Source organism: Pristiophorus japonicus, chromosome 7 (assembly GCF_044704955.1).
Source record: "Pristiophorus japonicus isolate sPriJap1 chromosome 7, sPriJap1.hap1, whole genome shotgun sequence".
Classification (NCBI taxonomy): domain Eukaryota; kingdom Metazoa; phylum Chordata; class Chondrichthyes; family Pristiophoridae; genus Pristiophorus; species Pristiophorus japonicus.
Window position 1 is genome coordinate 219,710,054 of NC_091983.1, and position 21,182 is coordinate 219,731,235.

At 45.3% G+C, this 21,182-nt stretch overlaps 1 protein-coding gene across 1 annotated transcript in view; it reads right to left on the reverse strand.

Annotated features, from left to right (window-relative positions):
* Positions 1–5,270: 5,270 nt before the first annotated feature.
* Positions 5,271–21,182, reverse strand: part of LOC139266670 (uncharacterized) — a 49,506-nt gene continuing 33,594 nt past the window's right edge. Inside the window, exon 2 of the mRNA XM_070884258.1 lies at positions 5,271–6,819. Within this exon, the coding sequence (XP_070740359.1) occupies positions 6,281–6,819 (539 nt within the window). The 3' untranslated portion in view covers positions 5,271–6,280. The remainder of the gene's footprint in view (positions 6,820–21,182) is intronic.

The window sequence follows — 21,182 nt, forward strand, 5'->3', positions numbered from 1 at the left end:
TCTCAGTTCTCTAAACTCTGCCTGAAGGATCTCATCCCGCTTTTGACCCATGTCGTTGGTATCGATATGTACCACAACCTTTGGCTGTTCACCTCTCCCTCTAGAATGTCTTGCAGCCGCTCAGTGACATCCTTGACCCTGGCACCAGGGAGGCAACATACCATCCTGGAGTTAAGTCAGCAGCAGCAGAAATGCCTGTCTGCTCCCCTGATGATTGAATCCACTGCCACTATTGCTCGTCCATTCTTCTTCCCCTTATGAAGCCCAGGATCCCGTACGCTTTTTTAATTACTTGCTCAAACTACCCTGCCACCTTCAACGATTTGCGGACATATACCCCCAGGTCTCTCTCCACACATCCCCTTTAGTTTATATTGCTTCTCCTCATTCTTCCTACCAAAATGCATCATTTCACACTTTTCTGCATTAAATTTAATCTGTTACTTGTCCACCCAATCCACCACCCTATGTCTTGTTGAAATCTATCACGAGCCTCCTCACTGTCCATTATACTTTTATGTCATCAGAAAATTTGAAATTGTGCCCAAGTCAAAATCATTAATATACAACAAGAAATGCAGTGGTCGTTGCACCCACCCCCTGGGGTACAACACTGTATACCTTCCTCCAGTTCAATAAACAACCATTCACCACTACTCTGTTTCCTGTCACTTAACCAATTTTGTATCCATGCTGCCACTGTCCCTTGTATTCCATGGGCTTCAGCTTTGCTAGCAAGGTTTTATGTGGCACTTTATCAAATGTGTTTTGCAAGTCCACGTACACACATCAACCGCATTGTTCTCAGCAACCCTCTCTGTTACATCAAAAATCTTGATCAAGTTAGTTAAACACGATTTGCCTTGAACAAATCCATGCTAGCTTTCCTTAATTAATCCACACTTTTGTTACCTTTCCCTTTCTTCCGTTATCAAAAAAACTGGACGCCATTTGGATTGAAAAATTGCAACGGTACAATTCCTGAATCTAGAGTGCTTTGGACAATGATAATTAATGCATCAGCAACTTACTCACCTATTTCTGATGGTTTCCATCCCAGCGTACTATCAGGTCCTGGAGACTTTTCTCTTGTACTTCTGATATTTTGTTTCTTGCACTGTGAAAACAGATAGGAAAGACTCATTTAACAAGTCTTCCATTTCCTTCTTCCCCATTTTAGTCATTTTTTGACGTTAATGGGCCCAGTCCCATTTAAAACATACTGTCACTTAATGTTAATTAAAATGTTGCTGTTAAGTTTTGATATTCTGTACAAGTTTTTTTTTCATATTGCCTTCCTGTACAAACCAATTTTTTGTTTGCACTTGTTGCTTTATATAGCCTTTCTAGTCTGTAGGTTATTCACTTTACCTCACATTTGTGCTAACCTTTTTAAGGTTCATAGAATACTAGTTTAATGCATGAGAGGTGGCCATTTCAGCCCATCACATCTGCACCGGCGGACAAAAAGCTATCCAGCCTTATCCCACTTTCGAGCTCTTGGTCAATAGCCTGCAGGCCACGGCACTTCAAGTGCATATCCAAGTACTTTTTAAATGTGGTGATGGTTTCTGCCTCTACTATCCTTTCAGACAGCGAGTTCCAAACCCCCCCTCCCCATCACCCTCGGTGAAAATTTTTCCCCTCAAAACCTCCTACCAATTATGGTTGACCCCACTCGATCGAGGCCCCTCAATTTTATAAGGTCTCTCCTCAGCCTCCTGTTCCAAACAAACCCAGCCTATCCAATCTTTCCTCATAGCTCAAATTCTCCAGTCCAAGCAACATCCTCGTAAATCTTCTCTGTACCCTCAGTAGCGTAAACACATCTTTTTTGTAATGTGGTGACAAGAACTGCACGCAGTACTTTAGCTGTGGCCTAACTATTTTATACAGTTCAAGCATAATCTCCCTGCTCTGGTATTCTATGCCTCGGCTAATAAAGGGAAGTATTCCGTATGCCGCCTTAACCACCTTATCTACTTGCCCTGCTACCTTCAGAGATCGACGGACATGTACTCCACAGTCCCTTTGTTCCTCTACACTTGTGTCTTATTGGCCCTTGCCTTGTTGGCCCTCCCCAAATCCATTACCTCACTTATCCAGATTGAATTCCATTTGCCACTGTTCTGCCCACCTTACCAGTTCATTGATGTCTTCCTGCAGTCTACAGCTTTCTTCATCATCATCAACCACATGGCTTTAGTATACTTCTTAATCATTCCCCCTGCATTCAAGTCTAAATCATTTATACCACAAAAAGCAAGGGACCACAGAGCCTCGTGGAACCCCACTGGAAAGTCTTCCAGTTACAAAAACACCCAACCACCATTACCCTCTGCTTCCTGCCTTTGAGCCAATTTTTATCCAACTTTCCACTTTGCCCTGGATCCCTGGGCTTTTTACTTCCATGACCAATCTGCCATATGGGACCAGTTGGTTAACTACATAACTGGAGCTTTTGGCCTGCTAGTCTTATTCTATCAAATATTTTGAATACTCACTAATTTCTACCCATTAACAGTTCAAAATATTGTGATCAATACATCTCATCCCTTTGAAGATTGCTTTACCTAAATTTAAAACCTTGGAGACTTCCTGAAACCTAGTATCAAATTCAATCATATCATGGTTACAAATGTTACCTTTAAGCTGCAAGGCCTTGCAGCCCAGGACCGACTTTCCAAATCGAAGACTCTGCAAAGTTTTGAATGGGCTGCATAGCCCATTAAGATAAATTAGAGGAAACATCAATGAAAGACAGACTTGAAATTTATCTAACGCCTTTCACGACTACCAGATGTCTCAAAACATTTAACAGCCAATAAAGTACTTGGACTGAAGTCACTGCTGTAATGTAGGAAACAAGCAAGGTCCCACAAGCAGCAATGTGATAATGACCAGCTAATGTTTTTGATATGTTGGTTGAGGGATAAATATTGGCCAGGACATATGGTATAACTCCCCTGCTCTTTGAAATAGTGCCACGGAATCAATCTTTTACGTCCACTTGAGCAGGCGTGACCTCGGTTTAACGTCTCATTCAAAAAGAGTGCAGCACTGGAGTGAAACCACAACCTTCTGACACAGATGCAAGTATGCTACCCACTGAGCCAGAGCTGCTGATCAGTCACTACTTGGAAGATACTCCCTTACTGTCAAGATTGTTAACTAATCGTGGTTTGTTACTCATCCCTAAAATTTAGTGAAACCTGTACCCTAGTGAGTTTTAAAACATTGTTCTAGAATACTATCTGGAAATTAATTGCTTTTGATTGACTAGGAGTAGAGCAACAGAACCTGAACATTTCCCCATTATAACCAGATTGTTTTTAATACATGCATCCTTGATCTCTGTACTAATACATTAGTCAAGTGTGAGGTGGCCCATTTTGGTGAGAACAAGGTTACAATCCTTTAAAATTAAGTGTCTAAATGAGGTAGAAGTATCTGAGGGTAGATACAGAAATCAAAGTAACAATGCAGGTATTAAGGCCATAAAAAAAACAAAGTACAGAGGCTCACTTTTAGTGTGATAGAATTGAAAGGCAGAAGGTATGAAATTTGTATAGACCAGAGTACTGTGAACAGTTCTGGTCTCCAGATTATAAAAACCAAGGCAGTAGAGATGGTACAAATAAGATTGACTAGAATACCAGAACTGAGAAGCTATACCCATCAGGAAAGATTGAACTCTTCTGTAGAAAGAAAAATCTGAGGTATGACAGGACCTGCTAGAAGGCACAAATGCAGGATAATCACTAATAAATCCAACAGGGAATTCAGGAGATTTGGGGGGGGGGGGGGGGGCATGGATCTATTGAGCTGAATGACCTGGTTGTGTATTGTAAATACTTTCTAATACATTCTTCTCTTCCCTGCATCACTATGCTCAGGTCAGTCGACAGTTCACACCAATGTGTTGCATCCTCTGCTGTTTAGAAACATAGAAAATAGGTGCAAGTAGGCCATTCGGCCCTTTGAGCCTGCACGACCATTCAGTATCATGGCTGATCATTCACCACCTGCTTTCTCTCCATACCACTTGATCCCATTAGCCATAAGGGTCATATCTAACTCCCTCTTGAATCTACCCATATTCCCTTACCACCTTTACTGAAATTCATTTTCTGCTGCTGTAATTGTATCCTTATCAATATGGTCACTCCTTCCTTTCAAAATTATTTCTAATGATCCTAAAGCCTGCAAAATTTAGCTCCCAATCATCATGCCCAGCTTATAGCGAAGTCTCTAATGGACCCATTAAAATCTTAAGCTGAATTTGTGCTTCAAATTTGTTTTATGCCTCATTAAATGTATATGTGTACAGAACTCATTTATGCACCCGTCTCCACACTGCACATATGTAATGCTGTTTTACTCCCCCTTTCACTTTGATACTGCGGATTTTCCCTATATGAGTCAACAGCCATAGTTTGCATACTAAATCCCCATGGTATAGTTCGGATTTATATATAAAAAAGGACAATTCACCATGCATTTCCCCCAGAAATTAGGATACATCTTACCTCCTAATGTTTAATCTCAGAATCTTTCTTCATAATAGGTGGAACTTACATAAATTAGATTTTTGCCATTGGTGCAGACTTATCAAGTTGTACCTCAACCACATATTTGATTTTCCATCTGCTGAATTTACAAATCCCAGCTAGGTGCACTATAAATCGGTGAGGGTTCTCACCTAATTTAATCCAGCTACAGTTATTTTTAGTATGTTAGTGGACATCGGGTTGAACTTGGCGACAATAAACCACAGTAAAATAGTTTACCAACACTCACCATTCACAAAGGAGTAACGGCCACTTATGCGGTACTGTAGGCGGACAAATGACTACCACAGCAATGAGTTTTGGCGTAACATGGGACAAAAATGGCCAAGAGCACGTGGCTGGATTTTTTTAATACTTGTAAGCGGAAAAGCCATCACACACTTCACATGTTAGGCAAGAATATACCCAGTTTGAATTTTTTTAAAACTTGCATTTATATAGTGACTTTCACAACCACTGGACATCCCAAAGCAATTTACAGCCAATTAAGTTGTTTTTGAACAGTCACTGTTTTACTGTAGGATTAAATAAGCCTACCTACCCACTTACCTTGCTCCTTGCAGTCTGAGCATCACCTCCAAATCTACAGTATTTACAAAACAGAAATCAAAATGATGAGGCAAATTTGACATAAAAGGATCATCTTCAGGTTCATCTTCCTGGAGGGAATTTGAATGATTTAGAACAAAGACAAGTCACTAGAGTTCCTGAAGCTGCATTTTATTCAGATACATCCACTGGCAAAGATTTGTCTCCCAAGTGGCAACGCAATGTCCAAAGGACCATGCCAGCTGATGAAAGTACAACAAAATGACAATTGACTTTTTAATCAGTATACAGTTTTCAATAAATGAGTTTTAAAACAAAAGACCACGATCAGTTTCCTTTCAGAGTCTTGTAACAAGCTACATGAAAAAAGTTGCTGTGTAGGTGGTTCTGTCGCATTATTTTTCAGTGATAATATACTCATAGCACTCGGACACTGTTGGTAACATTCAGACTTAAGGTTTCCCTCCCAAAATAACGTTTCTACAGGTTCCATGTCACGTGTCCAAATGGACATTTAAATTCATTAAAAGCCACAAAGCATGAGGTTGATATATTTTTTTTAAACGTTCAATCCCCATAACGAGTTAATTGAGCCAAGTGGAAACAGCAAATTCAACAAAAAAAAAATCGGTCGGATGAAAGAAAATAATTCGAGCGATCCGTTTTCTCGGAGACCAGTCATATTAAAAATGGCAGTCCGGGTTTCCAAAGCTAAGATGATGTATAATGCCCGGCCAGAGAGTGGGAGCTAAGTGTTTTTCCGCGCTCTTTCATTCTTTGTGTCGCATGGAATTATGGAAAAATCTCACCAGAAAGTAAAATGATTTCGACAAATTCCAAATGAGCTCACGGAAGGAGACGCAGTCGCCACTATACAATGTCCAAATGACAAAAAGGCTCCGTGGGTCTTATTTTAAAAAAATATATAGAAAACGACATGGTATTTGAGGCTCAAAGTCGAAAGCCCGACTTAAGGTAGCACTCCCAGATTAAACAACAGGAAACAAGATCAAGACAATGGTGAAACTGGTTTTCTAGCATTTTAACATAACAGGCAAATCAAATTCAGATACAGACGCTTTCTGCGGTTCCAAGAGCCATTTTACTAACAAGGCGGGAGTTTGATCCTGAATCTGGCAGAAATGGTGCTTTGAATTCGATCAGTCATAGTCCCTGTAATTGCGGCCTCCGTAACCGCCGCCGCTGCCGTATCCGCCGCTCTGGCTCTTGTACCCACCCGAGTAGCTGTCGCGTTCTCCCGAGTCATACCGACCGCCGCCGTAGCCTCCGCCACCGCCGTAGCCTCCGCTCCTGTCGGTCTCCCAGTAATTGCTGCCTCTCCTGCGGCCGCCGTAGCCGCCGCCACTGCCGCCCCGGCTTCCACCGTAGCCGCGACCGCCGCCCGACTTTTTCTCCGCGTGGCCCACCCGGATTTGTCGGCCGTCGATGGATTTTCCGTTCATCGCCTGCAGCGCGTCCCTGGCATCGTCCGGGTTGTCGAAGGTGATGAAGCCGAAACCGCGGGACGTGTGAGTGTCCCTGTCCTTAATCACTCGCACCTCAGAGATCTGCCCGTATTTGGAGAACTGCTCTTCCAGGGTCTGCTCGTCTGTGTCGAAATTGAGGCCGCCGACAAACAACTTTCCTTCATCGGACATCTTGGCGAGGTTGCTGCGTACTTCACTCGGCAAAGGAAGAGCTCAAAATGGCGTTGGCTGCTCCAGCGCACGAGACAAAGAGGAAGGACAAGTCGGAAATGGCGTCATTTGAATCACTACGCGTAAAGATCGCCGGGTAAACGCCTACCCGCAACCTCGTGTTATTTCTCTGCTTCTCTTTCGCCCCCTGTCGTCCTGTTTAGAGGCAAGTTCTCTGGGAGAATAGCAGAATTGGAGAAATTCACAGCGAAAGAGGCTATTTCGGCCCATCGTGTCCCCGCCAAGACTAAGAGCTATCAAGTGTAATCCCATTTTCCAGCCCTTGGTCCGTAGCCATGTAGGTTACGGCACTTGAAGTGAACAAGTATCTTTTAAATGTGGTAAGGGAATCTGCCTCTACCACCCTTTCAGGCAATGAGTTCCAGACCCCCCACCACCCTCTGGGTGAAGAAATTTCCCCTCGTATCTTCTCTAAACCTCCCCCCCAATTACTTTAAATCTATGCCCCCTGGTTGTTGACTGCTCTGCCAAGGGAAACAGGTCCTTCCTATCCACTCTAGCCAGGCCCCTCATAATTTTATACACCTCAATCAGATCTCCTCTGTTCCAAAGAAAACAGATCCAGTATCCCCAATCTTCCCTCATTGCCAAAATTCTCCCGTCCAGGTAACATTCTTGTAAATCTGCTCTGCACCCTTTCCAATGCAATCACATCTTTCCTGTAATGTGACCAGAACTCCAGCTGTGGTCTAACCAGTGTTTTATACAGTTTAAGCATATAAAATGTTACTGCACAAGATAAAAATTCACGGGGTTGGGGGTAATATATTAGCATTGATAGAGGATTGGCTAACGAACAGAAGACAGAGAGTCGGGATAAATGGTTCATTCTCGGGTTGGAGTAACTAGTGGAGTGCCGCAGGGATCAGTGCTGGGACCCCAATTTTTACAATCTATATTAACAACTTGGAAGAAAGGACCGAGTGTAACATAGCCAAGTTTGCTGACAATGCAAAGATGGGAGGAAAAGCAATATGAGAGGAGGACACAAAAAATCTGCAAAAGGACAAAGACAGGCTGAGTGAGCAAAAATTTGACCAGTGGTCATCATAGGCAGCCCTCGGAATCGAGGTGGACTTGCTTCCATTCCCAAAGTGAGTTCTTTGATGGCTGAACAATCCGATACGAGAGCCACAGACCCTGTTAGAGATGGGACAGACATTCGTCGAGGGAAGGGGTCGGTGGGGCTGGTTTGCCGCGCACTCCTTCTGCTGCCTGCGCTTGGCCTCTTCATGCTCTTTGCATTGAGACTCGAAGAGCTCAACGCCCTCCCAGATGAACTTTCTCCACCATGGGCGGTCTGCGGCCAGGGTCTCCCAGGTGTCAGTGGTGATGTCGCACTTTACCAGCGAGGCTTTGAGGGTGTCCTTATAACGTTTCCGCTGTCCTCCTTTGGCTCGTTTACCATGAAGGAGCTCCGCATAAAGCATTTACTTAGGGAGTCTTGTATCTGGCATGCATACTATGTGGCCTGCCCAGCGAAGCTGATCGAGTGGTCAGTGCTTCAAGGCTGTACTTGAACCAGGCCCGGATGCATCGAAGGATGCTGAAAGGTGGAAATTGCGGAGATACTGGCCATAATCTTCCAATCCTTCTTGGATACGGGGCTGGTGCTAGAGTACTGGAGAATTGCAGTTGTTCAAAAAAGGGAGCAAGGATAAACCCAGCAATTACAGACCAGTCAGTTTAACCTCCATAGTGGGGAAGCTTTTAGAAACGATAATCAGGGACAAAATTAAGTCCTTTGGACACGTATGGATTAATTAAGGAAAGCCAGCACGGATTTGTTAAAGGCAAATCGTGTTTAAATAACTTGGTTTGAGTTTTTTGATGCGATAACAAGGTTGATGAGGGCAATGAGGTTGATGTGGTGTACATGGACTTCCAAAAGGCGTTTGATAAAGTGCCACATAATAGGTTTTCCAGCAAAGTTGAAGCCCATGAAATAAAAGGGACGGTGGCAGCATGGATGAAAAATTGGCTAAGTGAAGGGAAACAGGAGTGGTGAATGGTTGTTTTTTGGACTGAAGGAAGGTATACAGTGGTGTTCCCCTGGGATCGGTACTAGGGCCACTGTTTTTCTCATTATATATTAATGACTTAGACTTGGGTGTACAGGGCACAAATTCAAAATTTGTAGATGACACAAAACTTGGAAGTATAGTGAACAGTGAGGAGGCTAGTGATAGACTTCAAGAGGACATAGACAGGTTGGTGGAATGGGCAGACACGTGGCAGATGAAATTTAATGCAGAAAAGTGCAAAGTAATAGATTTTGGTAGGGAGAACGAGGAGAGGCAGTATAAACTAAAGGTATAATTCTAAAATGGGTGCATGAACAGAGAACCTGGGGGTATATGTGCACAAATTGTTCAAGGTGCTAGGGAAGGTTGAGAAAGCGATTAAAAAAGTATACGGGATCCTACGCTTCATAAATGGAGGCACAGAGTACAAAAGCAAGGTAGTTATGATGAAGCTTTATAATGTTTCGGCCTCAACTGGAGTATTGGAGCACCGCACTTTAGGAAGGATGTGAAGGCCTTAGAGAGGGTTCAGAAAAGATTTACAAGAATGGTTCCATGGATGGGGACTTCAGCTATGTGGATAGATTGGAGAAACATAGAAAATATGTGCAGGAGTAGGCCATTTGGCCCTTCGAGCCTGCACCGCCATTCAATGAGTTCATGGCTGAACATGCAACTTCAGTACCCCATTCCAGCTTTCTCGCCATACCCCTTGATCTCCCTAGTAGTAAGGACTTCATCTAACTCCTTTTTGAATATATTTAGTGAATTGGCCTCAACAACTTTCTGTGGTAGAGAATTCCACAGGTTCACCACTCTCTGGATGAAGAAGATTCTCCTCATCTCGGTCCTAAATGGCTTACCCCTTATCCTTAGACTGTGACCCCTGGTTCTGGACTTCCCCAACATTGGGAACATTCTTCCTGCATCTAACCTGTCTAAACCCGTCAGAATTTTTTTAACATTTCTATGAGATCCCCTCTCATTCTTCTGAACTCCAGTGAATACAAGCCCAGTTGATCCAGTCTTTCTTGATATGTCAGTCCCGCCATCCCGGGAATCAGTCTGATGAACCTTCACTGCACTCCCTCAATAGCAAGAATGTCATTCCTCAAGTTAGGAGACCAAAACTGTACACAATACTCCAGGTGTGGCCTCACCAAGGCCCTGTACAACTGTAGCAACACCTCCCTGCCCCTGCACTCAAATCCCCTCTCTATGAAGGCCAACATGCCATTTGCTTTCTTAACCGCCTGCTGTACCTGTATGCCAACCTTCAATGACTGATGTACCATGACACCCAGGTTTCGTTGCACCTCCCCTTTTCCTAATCTGTCACCATTCAGATAATAGTCTGTCTCTCTGTTTTTACTACCAAAGTGGATAACCTCACATTTATCCACATTATACTTCATCTGCCATGCATTTGCCCACTCACCGAACCTATCCAAGTCACTCTGCAGCCTCATCGCATCTTCCTCACAGCTCACACTGCCACCCAACTTATTGTCATCCGCAAATTTGGAGTTACTACATTTAATCCCCTCGTCTAAATCATTAATGTACAATGTAAACAACTGGGGCCCCAGCACAGAACCTTGCGGTACCCCACTAGTCACTGCCTGCCATTCTGAAAAGTACCCATTTACTCCTACTCTTTGCTTCCTGTCTGCCAACCGGTTCTCAATCCACGTCAGCACACTACCCCCAATCTCATGTGCTTTAACTTGGCACATTAATCTCTTGTGTGGGACCTTGTCGAAAGCCTTCTGAAAGTCCAAATACACCACATCAACTGGTTCCCCCTTGTCCACTCTACTGGAAAGATCCTCAAAAAATTCCAGAAGATTTGTCAAGCATGATTTCCCTTTCACAAATCCATGCTGATTTGAACCTATTATGTCACCTCTTTCCAAATGCGCTGCTATGACATCCTTAATAATTGATTCCATCATTTTACCCACTACCGATGTCAGGCTGACCGGTCTATAATTCCCTGTTTTCTCTCTCCCTCCTTTTTTAAAAAGTGGTGTTACATTGGCTACCCTCCATTCCATAGGAACTGATCCAGAGTCAATGGAATGTTGGAAAATGACTGTCAATGCATCCGCTATTTCAAAGGCCACCTCCTTAAGTACTCTGGGATGCAGACCATCAGGCCCTGGTGGTTTATCGGCCTTCAATCCCATCAATTTCCCCAACACAATTTCCCGACTAATAAGGATTTCCCTCAGTTCCTCCTTCTTACTAGACCGTCTGACCCCTTTTATATCCGGAAGGTTGTTTGTGTCCTCCTTAGTGAATACCGAACCAAAGTACTTGTTCAATTGGTCTGCCATTTCTTTGTTCCCCATTATGACTTCCCCTGAAGCTGGGGTTGTTCTCCTTGGAGCAGAGAAGGTTGAGAGGAGATTTGATAGAGGTGTTCAAAATCATGAAGGGTCTAGATAGAGTAGATAGAGAGAAACAATTCCCATTGGTAGAATGGTCGAGAACCAGAGGAAACAGATTTAAGGTATTATCAGAAGAACCAAAGGCGACATGAGGAAACACTTTTTTTACGCAGCGAGTGGTTAGAATCTGTAATTCACTGCTGAAAGGGTGGTGGAGGCAGATTCAATTGTGGCTTTCAAAATGAAATTGAATAACTACCTGAAGGGAAAAAAATTGCAGGGCTGCGGGGGAGTGGAACTAGCTGAGGTGCTCTTGCAGAGAGCTGGCACAGGCTCGACGGGCCGAATGGCCTCCTACTGTGCTGTAACCATTCTATGATTCTATGAATACTGGCGATGTTAGCCTGGTCGAGGACACTGATGTTGGTGCGCCTGTTCTCCCAGGGGATTTGCAGGATCTTGCGGAGACATCGTTGGTGATATATCTCCAGCGACTTGAGGTGCCTTCTATACATCATCCATGCCTCAGATCCATACAGGAGGGCGGGTATTACTACAGCCCTGTAGACCATGAGTTTGGTGGTAGATTTGAGGGCCTGGTCTTCAAACACTCTTTTCCTCAGACGGCCAAAGGCTGCGCTGGCGCACTGGAGGCGATGCTGAATCTCTGCATCAATGTCTGCCTTTGTCGATAAGAGGCTCCCGAGATATGGGAAATGGTCCACGTTGTCCAGGGCCGCGCTGTGGTTCTTGATGATTGGAGGGCAGTACTGTGCGGTGGTGACAGGCTGGTGGAGAACCTTTGTCTTACGGATGTTAAGCGTAAGGCCCATGCTTTCATATGCCTCAGTGAATACATTGACTATATCCTGGAGTTCAGCCTCTGATTGTGCACAGACGCAGGCGTTGTCCGCATACTGCAGCTCAACGACAGAGGTTGGGGTGATCTTGGATCTGGCCTGGAGGCGGTGTAGGTTAAACAGGTTCCCACTGGTTCTGTAATTTAGTTCCACTCCAGCGGGGAGCTTGTTGATTATGAGGTAGAGCATGGCGGCGAGGAAGATTGAGAAGCGGGTTGGAGCGATAAAGCAGCCCTGTTTGACCCCGGTCCGGATGTGAATTGGGTCTATAATGGATCCATTGGTAAGGATCATGGCCTGCATGTCATCGTGAAGCAAGTGAAGGATGTTGACAAACTTTTGGGGGCATCCGAAACGGAGGAGGACGCTCCATAGACCCTCACGGTTGACAGTGTCAAAGCCCTTTGTAAGATCGAAAAAGGCCATGTATAAGGGCTGGCGCTGCTCCCTGCATTTTTTCTGCAATTGTCACGTTGCAAAGATCATGTCTGTTGTGCCCCGTTGGGGACGAAATCCGCATTGTGATTCCGGGAGGAGCTCCTCGGCCACAGGGAGAAGACGATTGAGGAGAACTCGAGCGGCAACTTTCCCAGTGGCTGAAAGCAGGGAGATTCCCCTGTAGTTGCCGCAGCCGAACTTGTCCCCCTTTTTAAAAATGGTCGCAATCACTGCATCTCTCAGATCTCCCGGCATGCTCTCCTCCCTCCAGATGAGAGAGATGAGGTCATGTAGATGGAGTATAATGTTGGAAAGTGTGAGGTCATGCACTTTGGCAGAAAAAATCAAAGAGCAAGTTATTATTTAAATGGAGAAAAATTGCAAAGTGCTGTGACCTTCCCTTGACAAATCCTTGCTGACTGTCCTTGATTAATCCGTGTCTTTCCAAATGAAGATTTATCTTGTCCCTCAGGATTTTACAAATAATTTTCCCACCACCGATGTTAGGCTGACTGGCCTGTAATTACTCGGTCTATCCCTTTCTCCCGATTTAAACAAAGAAACAACTTTAGCAGTCCTCCAGTTCTCTGGCACTGCACCTGTAGCCAGAGAGGATTGGAAAATGATGGTCAGAACCTCTGCTATTTCCTCTTTTGCTTCTCTTAACTTGCTCCTCTCTACAGAAGAGTGGAATCAGCGATCAACTCAGCTTAAAAAAAAAACAAAAGGCTTAAGGGGGAAGTAATTCATTTGAGACCCCAGTACAGGGACTCAATCGCTGAGAAAAGTGAGAGGATTTGAACAGGTGTTTGATAAACATACGTGACCATTTTGTACAGTACCTGAACAGAATTGGTTGTGTGTATTTGCACTCCTTGGATAACAAGCCCTGGTGGGTCCCCTTGGAGGACAACAGTTTCTCTATATTGTGCAATTAGATCCTCCCTACCTATGTAATCAATTACTTTGCAAAGTATAATTTGAGCCATTCCAACTGCCTGCTCCAGACAAAACAAAGCTCACTTGGAACAGACAGGGCTCACTCTCATGGGTTAAGACCTTCTTTCACCCCCGAAACAAGTTCCTGACCCGCTCCAAGTTCTTGTCCTCCTTTCCCCTCCCCCAGGTTTCTGATGAACGCCCCACCCCCTAAAGTTTCCAACCTGCCCCCCACCCTCCCCCCTGCCCCACTGAATTCTTGACCGCCCCACTGAATTCCTGACCTCCCCTTGCCCAAGTTCCCCCCCGGCCACTCCCAGCTGGGTTTATGATCTTCTCTCCCCCCCTCCCAGAAGTTCCTGACCTCCCCCCGGAAAGGGGAGAGGGATAAAACAGGAAAGAACAGGGCAGTCAGCCTAACATCGGTGGTGGGGAAGTTATGTGAAACCATTCAAGGAGAGCCGGCATGGATTTTGTTATATATGTAAACCTGTATATATACCTTGTGAAGCCACCAGAGAGCTCATCCCCTGGAGTCCTGTACATAAGGAGGTCTCACAGGCTGGAAAGGCACTCTGGAGACCTGCAATGAAAGACTAAGGTCACACTTTACTTTAGCTCACAGTACCTAGTCAGACTCTTTATTCATACATAACAACTGGCGACGAGATACAGATGACGAACCCAATGATGCAGATAACAGTGGGCATCCTGGAGAAATTTTCGGAGGGAGATGATTGGGAAACCTTCGTGGAGCGACTCGACCAATACTTCGTGGCCAACGAGCTGGAAGGAGAAGCGAATGCTGCCAAACGAAGGGCGATCCTCCTCACCGTCTGTGAGGCACCAACATATGGCCTCATGAAGAATCTGCTTGCTCCAGCGAAACCATAGAGAAATCGTCCGACGATTTGTGCACACTGGTCCGGGAGCATCTGAACTCGAAGGAAAGTGTTCTGATGGCGAGGTACCGGTTCTACACCTACAAAAGGTCTGAAGGCCAGGAAGTGGCGAGTTATGTCGCCGAGCTGAGACGCCTTGCAGGACATTGCGAATTTGAAGGACATTTGGAGCACATGCTCAGGGACTTCTTCATATTTGGCATTGGCCATGAAGTGATACTTCGCAAACGTTTGACTGTAGAGACCCCAACTTTGAGTAAAGCCATAGCGATAGCCCAGGCGTTCATTGCCACCAGTGACAATACTAAAAATCGCTCAGCACTCGAGTGGTGCTACAAGTACTGTGAACAAAGTGATGTTGTTTTCAAATCGCCCCACATACCTGCAGTTGCACGTCCGCAGATGTCTCAGAGTCCACCATCAAGGGTGATGAATGCAAGGCCATTAATACCTTGTTGGCGCTGCGGGGGTGATCATCGTTTCCATTCATGCCACTTCAAAGGGTACGTTTGCAAGGGCTGTGGAACAATGGGACACCTCCAATGTATGTGCAGGCGAGCTGCAAACCCTGCTAATCCTGTAAACCACCATGTTGCAGAGGAGGACAGATCCACGGTGGATCACGACGAACCAGAGCCTCAGACCGAGGAGGCAGAGGTATATGAGGTGCACACATTTACCACAAAGTATCCCCTGATAATGCTGAAGATTGAATTAAATGGACTCATGGTGTCAATGGAGCTGGACACGGGCGCGAGCCAGTCCATTATGAGCAAAAAGATTTTCGATAAATTGTGATGCAGTAAGGCCTCAAGGCCAGTCCTGACTCCCATTCTCACTAGACTGAGAACTTGCACAAAGGAACTGATTCCCATAATCAGAAGCACTACTGTAAAGGTCTCCTACGATGGAGCGGTGCACAAGCTACCACTCTGGGTGGTACCGGGCGATGGCCCCACACTGCTCGGCAGGAGCTGGCTGGGAACGATACGTTGGAACTGGGATGACGTCCGAGCGCTCTCGTCTGTTGATGACACTTTATATGAACAGGTCTTAACCAAGCTCCCCTCGCTGTTCAAACCAGGCATCGGGAAGTTCCAAGGAGCAAAAGTGCAGATCCGCCTAATTCCGGGGGCGCGACCCATCCATCACAAGGTGAGAGCAGTACCGTACATGATGAGAGAGAGGGTGGAGATCGAGCTGGACCGGCTGCAACGAGAGGGCATCATTTCGCCGATCGAATTCAATGAATGGACCAGTTCGATTGTTCCAGTCCTCAAGGGAGACGGCACCGCCAGAATCTGTGGTGATTACAAAATAACTATCAATCGTTTCTCCCTGCAGGATCAATATCCACTACCAAAGGCAGGAGTAAAGACGTTCACGAAGCTGGACTTGACCTCAGCCGACATGACGCAGAATCTGGAGGATTCATCGAAGGGCCTCACCTGCATCAACACGCACAAAGGTCTCTTCGTTTACAACAGATGCTGTTGCCTGTTTGGGATTCGATCAGCCGCGGCGATATTCCAGAGAAACATGGAACGCTTACTGCAGTCGGTCTTCCAAGACGACATCTTGGTTACAGGTCGGGACACAGTTGAGCATCTGCAGAACCTGGAGGAGGTTCTTAGTTGACTCAACCGCGTGGGGATCAGGTTAAAACGCTCGAAGTGCATTTTCCTAGTGGAGTTCCTGAGGAGAAAAATCGCCGCGGACGGCATCAGGCCCACCGATTCGAAGACGGAAGCAATCGAGAACGCACCAAGGCCACAGAACGTGACAGAGCTGCGGTCGTTTCTAGGACTCCTGAACTACTTTGGTTACAGCACACTGTTAGAACCACTGCAGACCTTACTGCGTAAAGGAGACAAATGGGTATGGGGCAAAAGCCAAGAAAATGCCTTTGTAAAAGCTAGAAAATTGTTAGACTCAAACAAATTGCTTGTGTTGCATGATCCATGTAATAAGCATTTGGTACTAGCATGTGATGCGTCATCGTACAGGGTCGGGTGTGTATTGCAACAAGCAACAAGAAATTGCAACCGGTTGCTTATGCATCCAGAAGTCTGTCTAAGGCTGAGAGAGTCGACAGCATGATTGAAAAAGAAGCGTTAGCGTGTGTTTATGGGGTAAAGAAAATGCATCAATATCTGTTTGGGCTCAAATTAGAATTGGAAACTGACCATAAGCCACTGATATCCCTTTTTTCCGAAAGTAAGGGGATAAATACGAATGCATCGGACCGCATCCAGAGATGGGAGCGCTCACATTGTCCGCATACAACTACGCCATCCGCCACAGGCCAGGCACAGAAAACTGTGCCGATGCTGTCAGTAGGCTGCCATTGCCCACTATGGGGGTGGAAATGGCACAGCCCGCAGATTTAGTCATGGTAATGGAAGCATTTGAGAGTGAGCAATCACCCGTCACAGCCCGACAGATTAGAACCTGGACGAGCCAGGACCCCTTACTGTCCCTATTAAAAAATAGTGTGCTTCATGGGAGCTGGTCCAGTGTCCCAGTGGAACTGCAGGAAGAGATAAAGCCATACCAGCAGCGCAAAGATGAAATGTCTATACAGGCAGACTGCCTTCTGTGGGGCAATCGGGTAGTGGTCACCAAGAAGGGCAGGGACACTTTCATCAGTGATCTCCACAGTACTCACCCACGCATTGTAATGATGAAAGCGATAGCCAGATCCCATGTGTGGTGGCCCGGTATCGATGCGGACTGAGAGTCCTGCGTGCACAAAGGTAACACCTGCTCGCAGTTAAGCAATGCACGCAGGGAGGTGCCACTAAGTTTATGCTCCTGGCCCTCCAAACCGTGGTCCAGGGTCCATGTCGACTATACAGGCCCGTTTTTAGGTAAAATGTTCCTAGTGGTTGTAGATGCGTACTCCAAAATGGATTGAATGTGAGATAATGTCGGCAAGCACATCCGCTGCCACCACTGAAAGCCTGTGGGCCATGTTTGCCACGCATGGCCTGCCTGATGTTCTTGTTGTCATGTATTCAACGATCATTGTAACCCATGTATAAGCTGACCTAAGTTGGACACCTTGAGAACATTGACCACAAGGGGGGGGTGAACTTGTGGGAGACATTCCTAACCTGGATTTTCAGGTATAAAAGGGGAAGCTCCACCCACCTTCATCACTTGAGGTCTTGGTAATAAAGGTAACTGCTCACTTAGTGACCTTCTCTCAAGTATGGGCCTCGTATGCATCGATACTGTATAGTAAGGACATATCACTTGTGAGCGACAACGGGCCATGTTTCTCCTGTGCCGAGTTCAAAGAGTTCATGACCTGTAATGGGATCAAACATGTTACATCTGCCCCGTTCAAACCAGCATCCAATGATCAGGCAGAGAGAGCAGTGCAAACCATCAAGCAGAGCTTGAAGAGGGTAACTGAAGGCTCACTGCAGACTCGCCTATCCCGAGTCCTGCTTAGCTACCGCACGAGATCCCACTCGCTCACTGGGATTCCACCCGCTGAACTGCTCATGAAAAGGGCACTTAAGACAAGGCTCTCGTTAGTCCACCCTGATCTACACGAACAGGTAGAGAGCAGGCGGTTTCAACAAAGTACATATCATGATAACGCAAATGTGTCACACGAAATTGAAATCAATAATCCTGTATTTGTGTTGAACTATGGACAAGGTCCTAAGTGGCTTCCCAGCACTGTTGTGGCCAAAGAGGGGAGTAGGGTGTTTCAGGTCAAACTTTCAAATGGACTCATCCACCGGAAACACTTGGACCAAATCAAACCAAGATTCACAGACTATCCAGAGCAACCCACATTGGACCCTACCTTCTTTGACTCCCCCAACATACACAACAGCGGCAACCGACACCACAGTTGACCCCGAAGCAGAACCCATCACTCGCAGCAGAACTTACCACACCAGACAGCCCAGCAAGGCCAGCTGCACAGGCCTGTTAGAAGGCATTCGACAAAGTTACACCCTCAAAAAACTCTTAATAAATTTATCAAGCACAATTTCCCTTCATAAAACCGTGTTGACTCCCCAAACCTCTTCACTTTTCCTCCTTTAAGACATTGCTTAAAACCTACCTCTTTGACCAAGTATTTGGTCATCTGTGCTAAAGTCTCCTTCTTTGACTCTTGTCAATTTTTGACTGATTACAATCCTGTGAAATGCCTTGGGGCATTTTACTGTGTTAAACTACACAAATGAAACTTCTTGTTGTTGGGTGAGGGATAGAATAGTGCAAAAGTGTTAAGTAAGTATTTTACCGAAGAGGAGATAAGTGACACATTTGATCTGTACAGTGAATTAAAGGATGTTGCAGAGCTGAGGATGTTGCAGAGCTAAGTTCACATAAGAAATAGGAGCAGAAGTAGGCCATTCGGCCCCTCGAGCCTGCTCCGCCATTCAATAAGATCATGGCTGATCTTCTACCTCTTAACTTCACTTTCTGACACTATCCCCATATCCCTTGATTCCCTTAATATCGAAAAATCTGTTGATCTCTGTCATGAATATACTCACAACTGAGCTTCCACAGCCCTCTGGAAAAGAGAATTCCAAAGATTCGCCACCCTCTGAGTGAAGAAATTCTTCCATGAAGACATGCACAAAGTATTTGTTTAATTTCTCTGCCATTTCCTTATTTCTCATTATAATTTCTCCTGTCTCAGCCTCTAAGGGATCCACGTTTACTTTTGCTAATCTTTTCCTTTTTACATACCTACAGAAGCTTTTACAATCTGTTTTTATGTCTCTCGCTAGTTTACTCTCATTCTATTTCTTAATCAATTTCTTGGTCCTTTGCTGAATTCTAAAATCCTCTGCTCCTAAAAAGTTCTTATTGTTTCAAAGCATTGATCTTAAGACTGCATACACGCAGTCATACATCTAGAAACTTGCATGTAAACGTCCCGGGAATCGTGAGGGATGCTTATACAGGCCATTTGCGGAGGCTCTTCTTGCAGCTAGCCAAAGTTCCTACTGAGTGAAGCTTTGGATCTCTTTATACCATTTAAACAGAAGTTTTCATTGTCTAATTCTTGTTGAGTTTAACTTTGTTGGTTGTTTTATGATACTTAGGTCATGGATCATATTTCTGGATCTACAACCCCATCCTGGTCAATATACTGTTGTCATTTCAGCAAACTTTGCTTCCTAGGTTTGCTCTTTCCTAATTATAGCTTTTTGTCCTAGAGCATCAATGTGTTGAAAAGCTGACATCTGCCATAAATAGTAAAAGGGTAGTCAAAGGGTGGGGCTGATTAGGGATCAGAAAGGAGATCTTCTTGTGCAGACAGAGGGCATGGCTGAGTTAATAAATGAGTACTTTGCATCTGTCTTCATTAAAGAGGATGCTACCAATGTCACAGTAAAGGAGGAGGTAATAGAGAAATTGGATAGGATAAAAATAGATAAAGAGGATGACACTAAGATTAGTGGGAAAGCGGGTTGTGTAGAGGACACAGAGAGGCTGCAAAGAGATTTTGATAGGTTAAGCGAATGGGCTAAGGTTTGGCAGATGGAATACAATGTCGGAAAGTGTGAGATCATCCACCTTGGGAATAAAAACAGTAAAAGGGAATATTATTTGAATGGGGAGAAATTACAACATGCTGAGGTGCAGAGGGACCTGGTGGTCCTTGTGCATGAAACTCTTTTGAGTTTACCTGCGAAAACATAAAACATGTATCCGTGCCACCCGTCTGGATGACACACACAAGACATTTACAAGGCCCTTTTTTTTTTTTTTTGGTGTTTTTTTTTTTTTTGTGGTTTTTTTTTGGGCACTAAAATCAAATTTTTCCTTTTTTTTCCAGTGCCCCCTATAAAAGGAGAGGGGGACACTAAAAGCACCGGCAATTAAAACAAATTAAACTTAAAAAACGTAAAATCAAATTAAAATTTGGTTGCCGGGCGTGATGATGCACTCCAGTCCCTCCGGTGCCCACCTCTCGCGGAAGGCCGCGAGCGTACCGGTGGACACCGCGTGCTCCATCTCCAAGGACACCCTGGACCGGATGTAAGAGCGGAAGAGAGGCAGGCAGTCAGGTTGAACGACCCCCTCGACCGCCCGCTGCCTGGACCGGCTGATGGTCCTCGTGCATGAATCCCAAAAAGTTAGTTTGCAGGTGCAGCAGGTAATCAGGAAGGCGAATGGAATGTTGGCCTTCATTGCGAGAGGGATGGAGTACAAAAGCAGGGAGGTCCTGCTGCAACTGTATAGGGTATTGGTAAGGCCGCACCTGGAGTACTGCGTGCAGTTTTGGAGTACTGCGTGCAGTTTTGGTCACCTTACTTAAGGAAGGATATACTGGCTTTGGAGGGGGTACAGAGACGATTCACGAGGCTGATTCCGGAGATGAGGGGGTTACCTTATGATGATAGATTGAGTAGACTGGGTCTTTACTCGTTGGAGTTCAGAAGGATGAGGGGTGATCTTATAGAAACATTTAAAATCATGAAAGGGATAGACAAGATAGAGACAGAGAGGTTGTTTCCACTGGTAGGGGAGACTAGAACTAGGGGGCACAGCCTCAAAATACGGGGGAGCCAATTTAAAACCGAGTTGAGAAGGAATTTCTTCTCCCAGAGGATTGTGAATCTGGAATTCTCTGCCCAAGGAAGCAGTTGAGGCTAGCTCATTGAATGTACAGATAGATAGATTTTTAACCAATAAGGGAATTAAAGGTTACGGGGAGAGGGCGGGTAAGTGGAACTGAGTCCACGGCCAGATCAGTCATGATCTTATTGAATGGCGGAGCAGGCTCGAGGGGCTAGATGGCC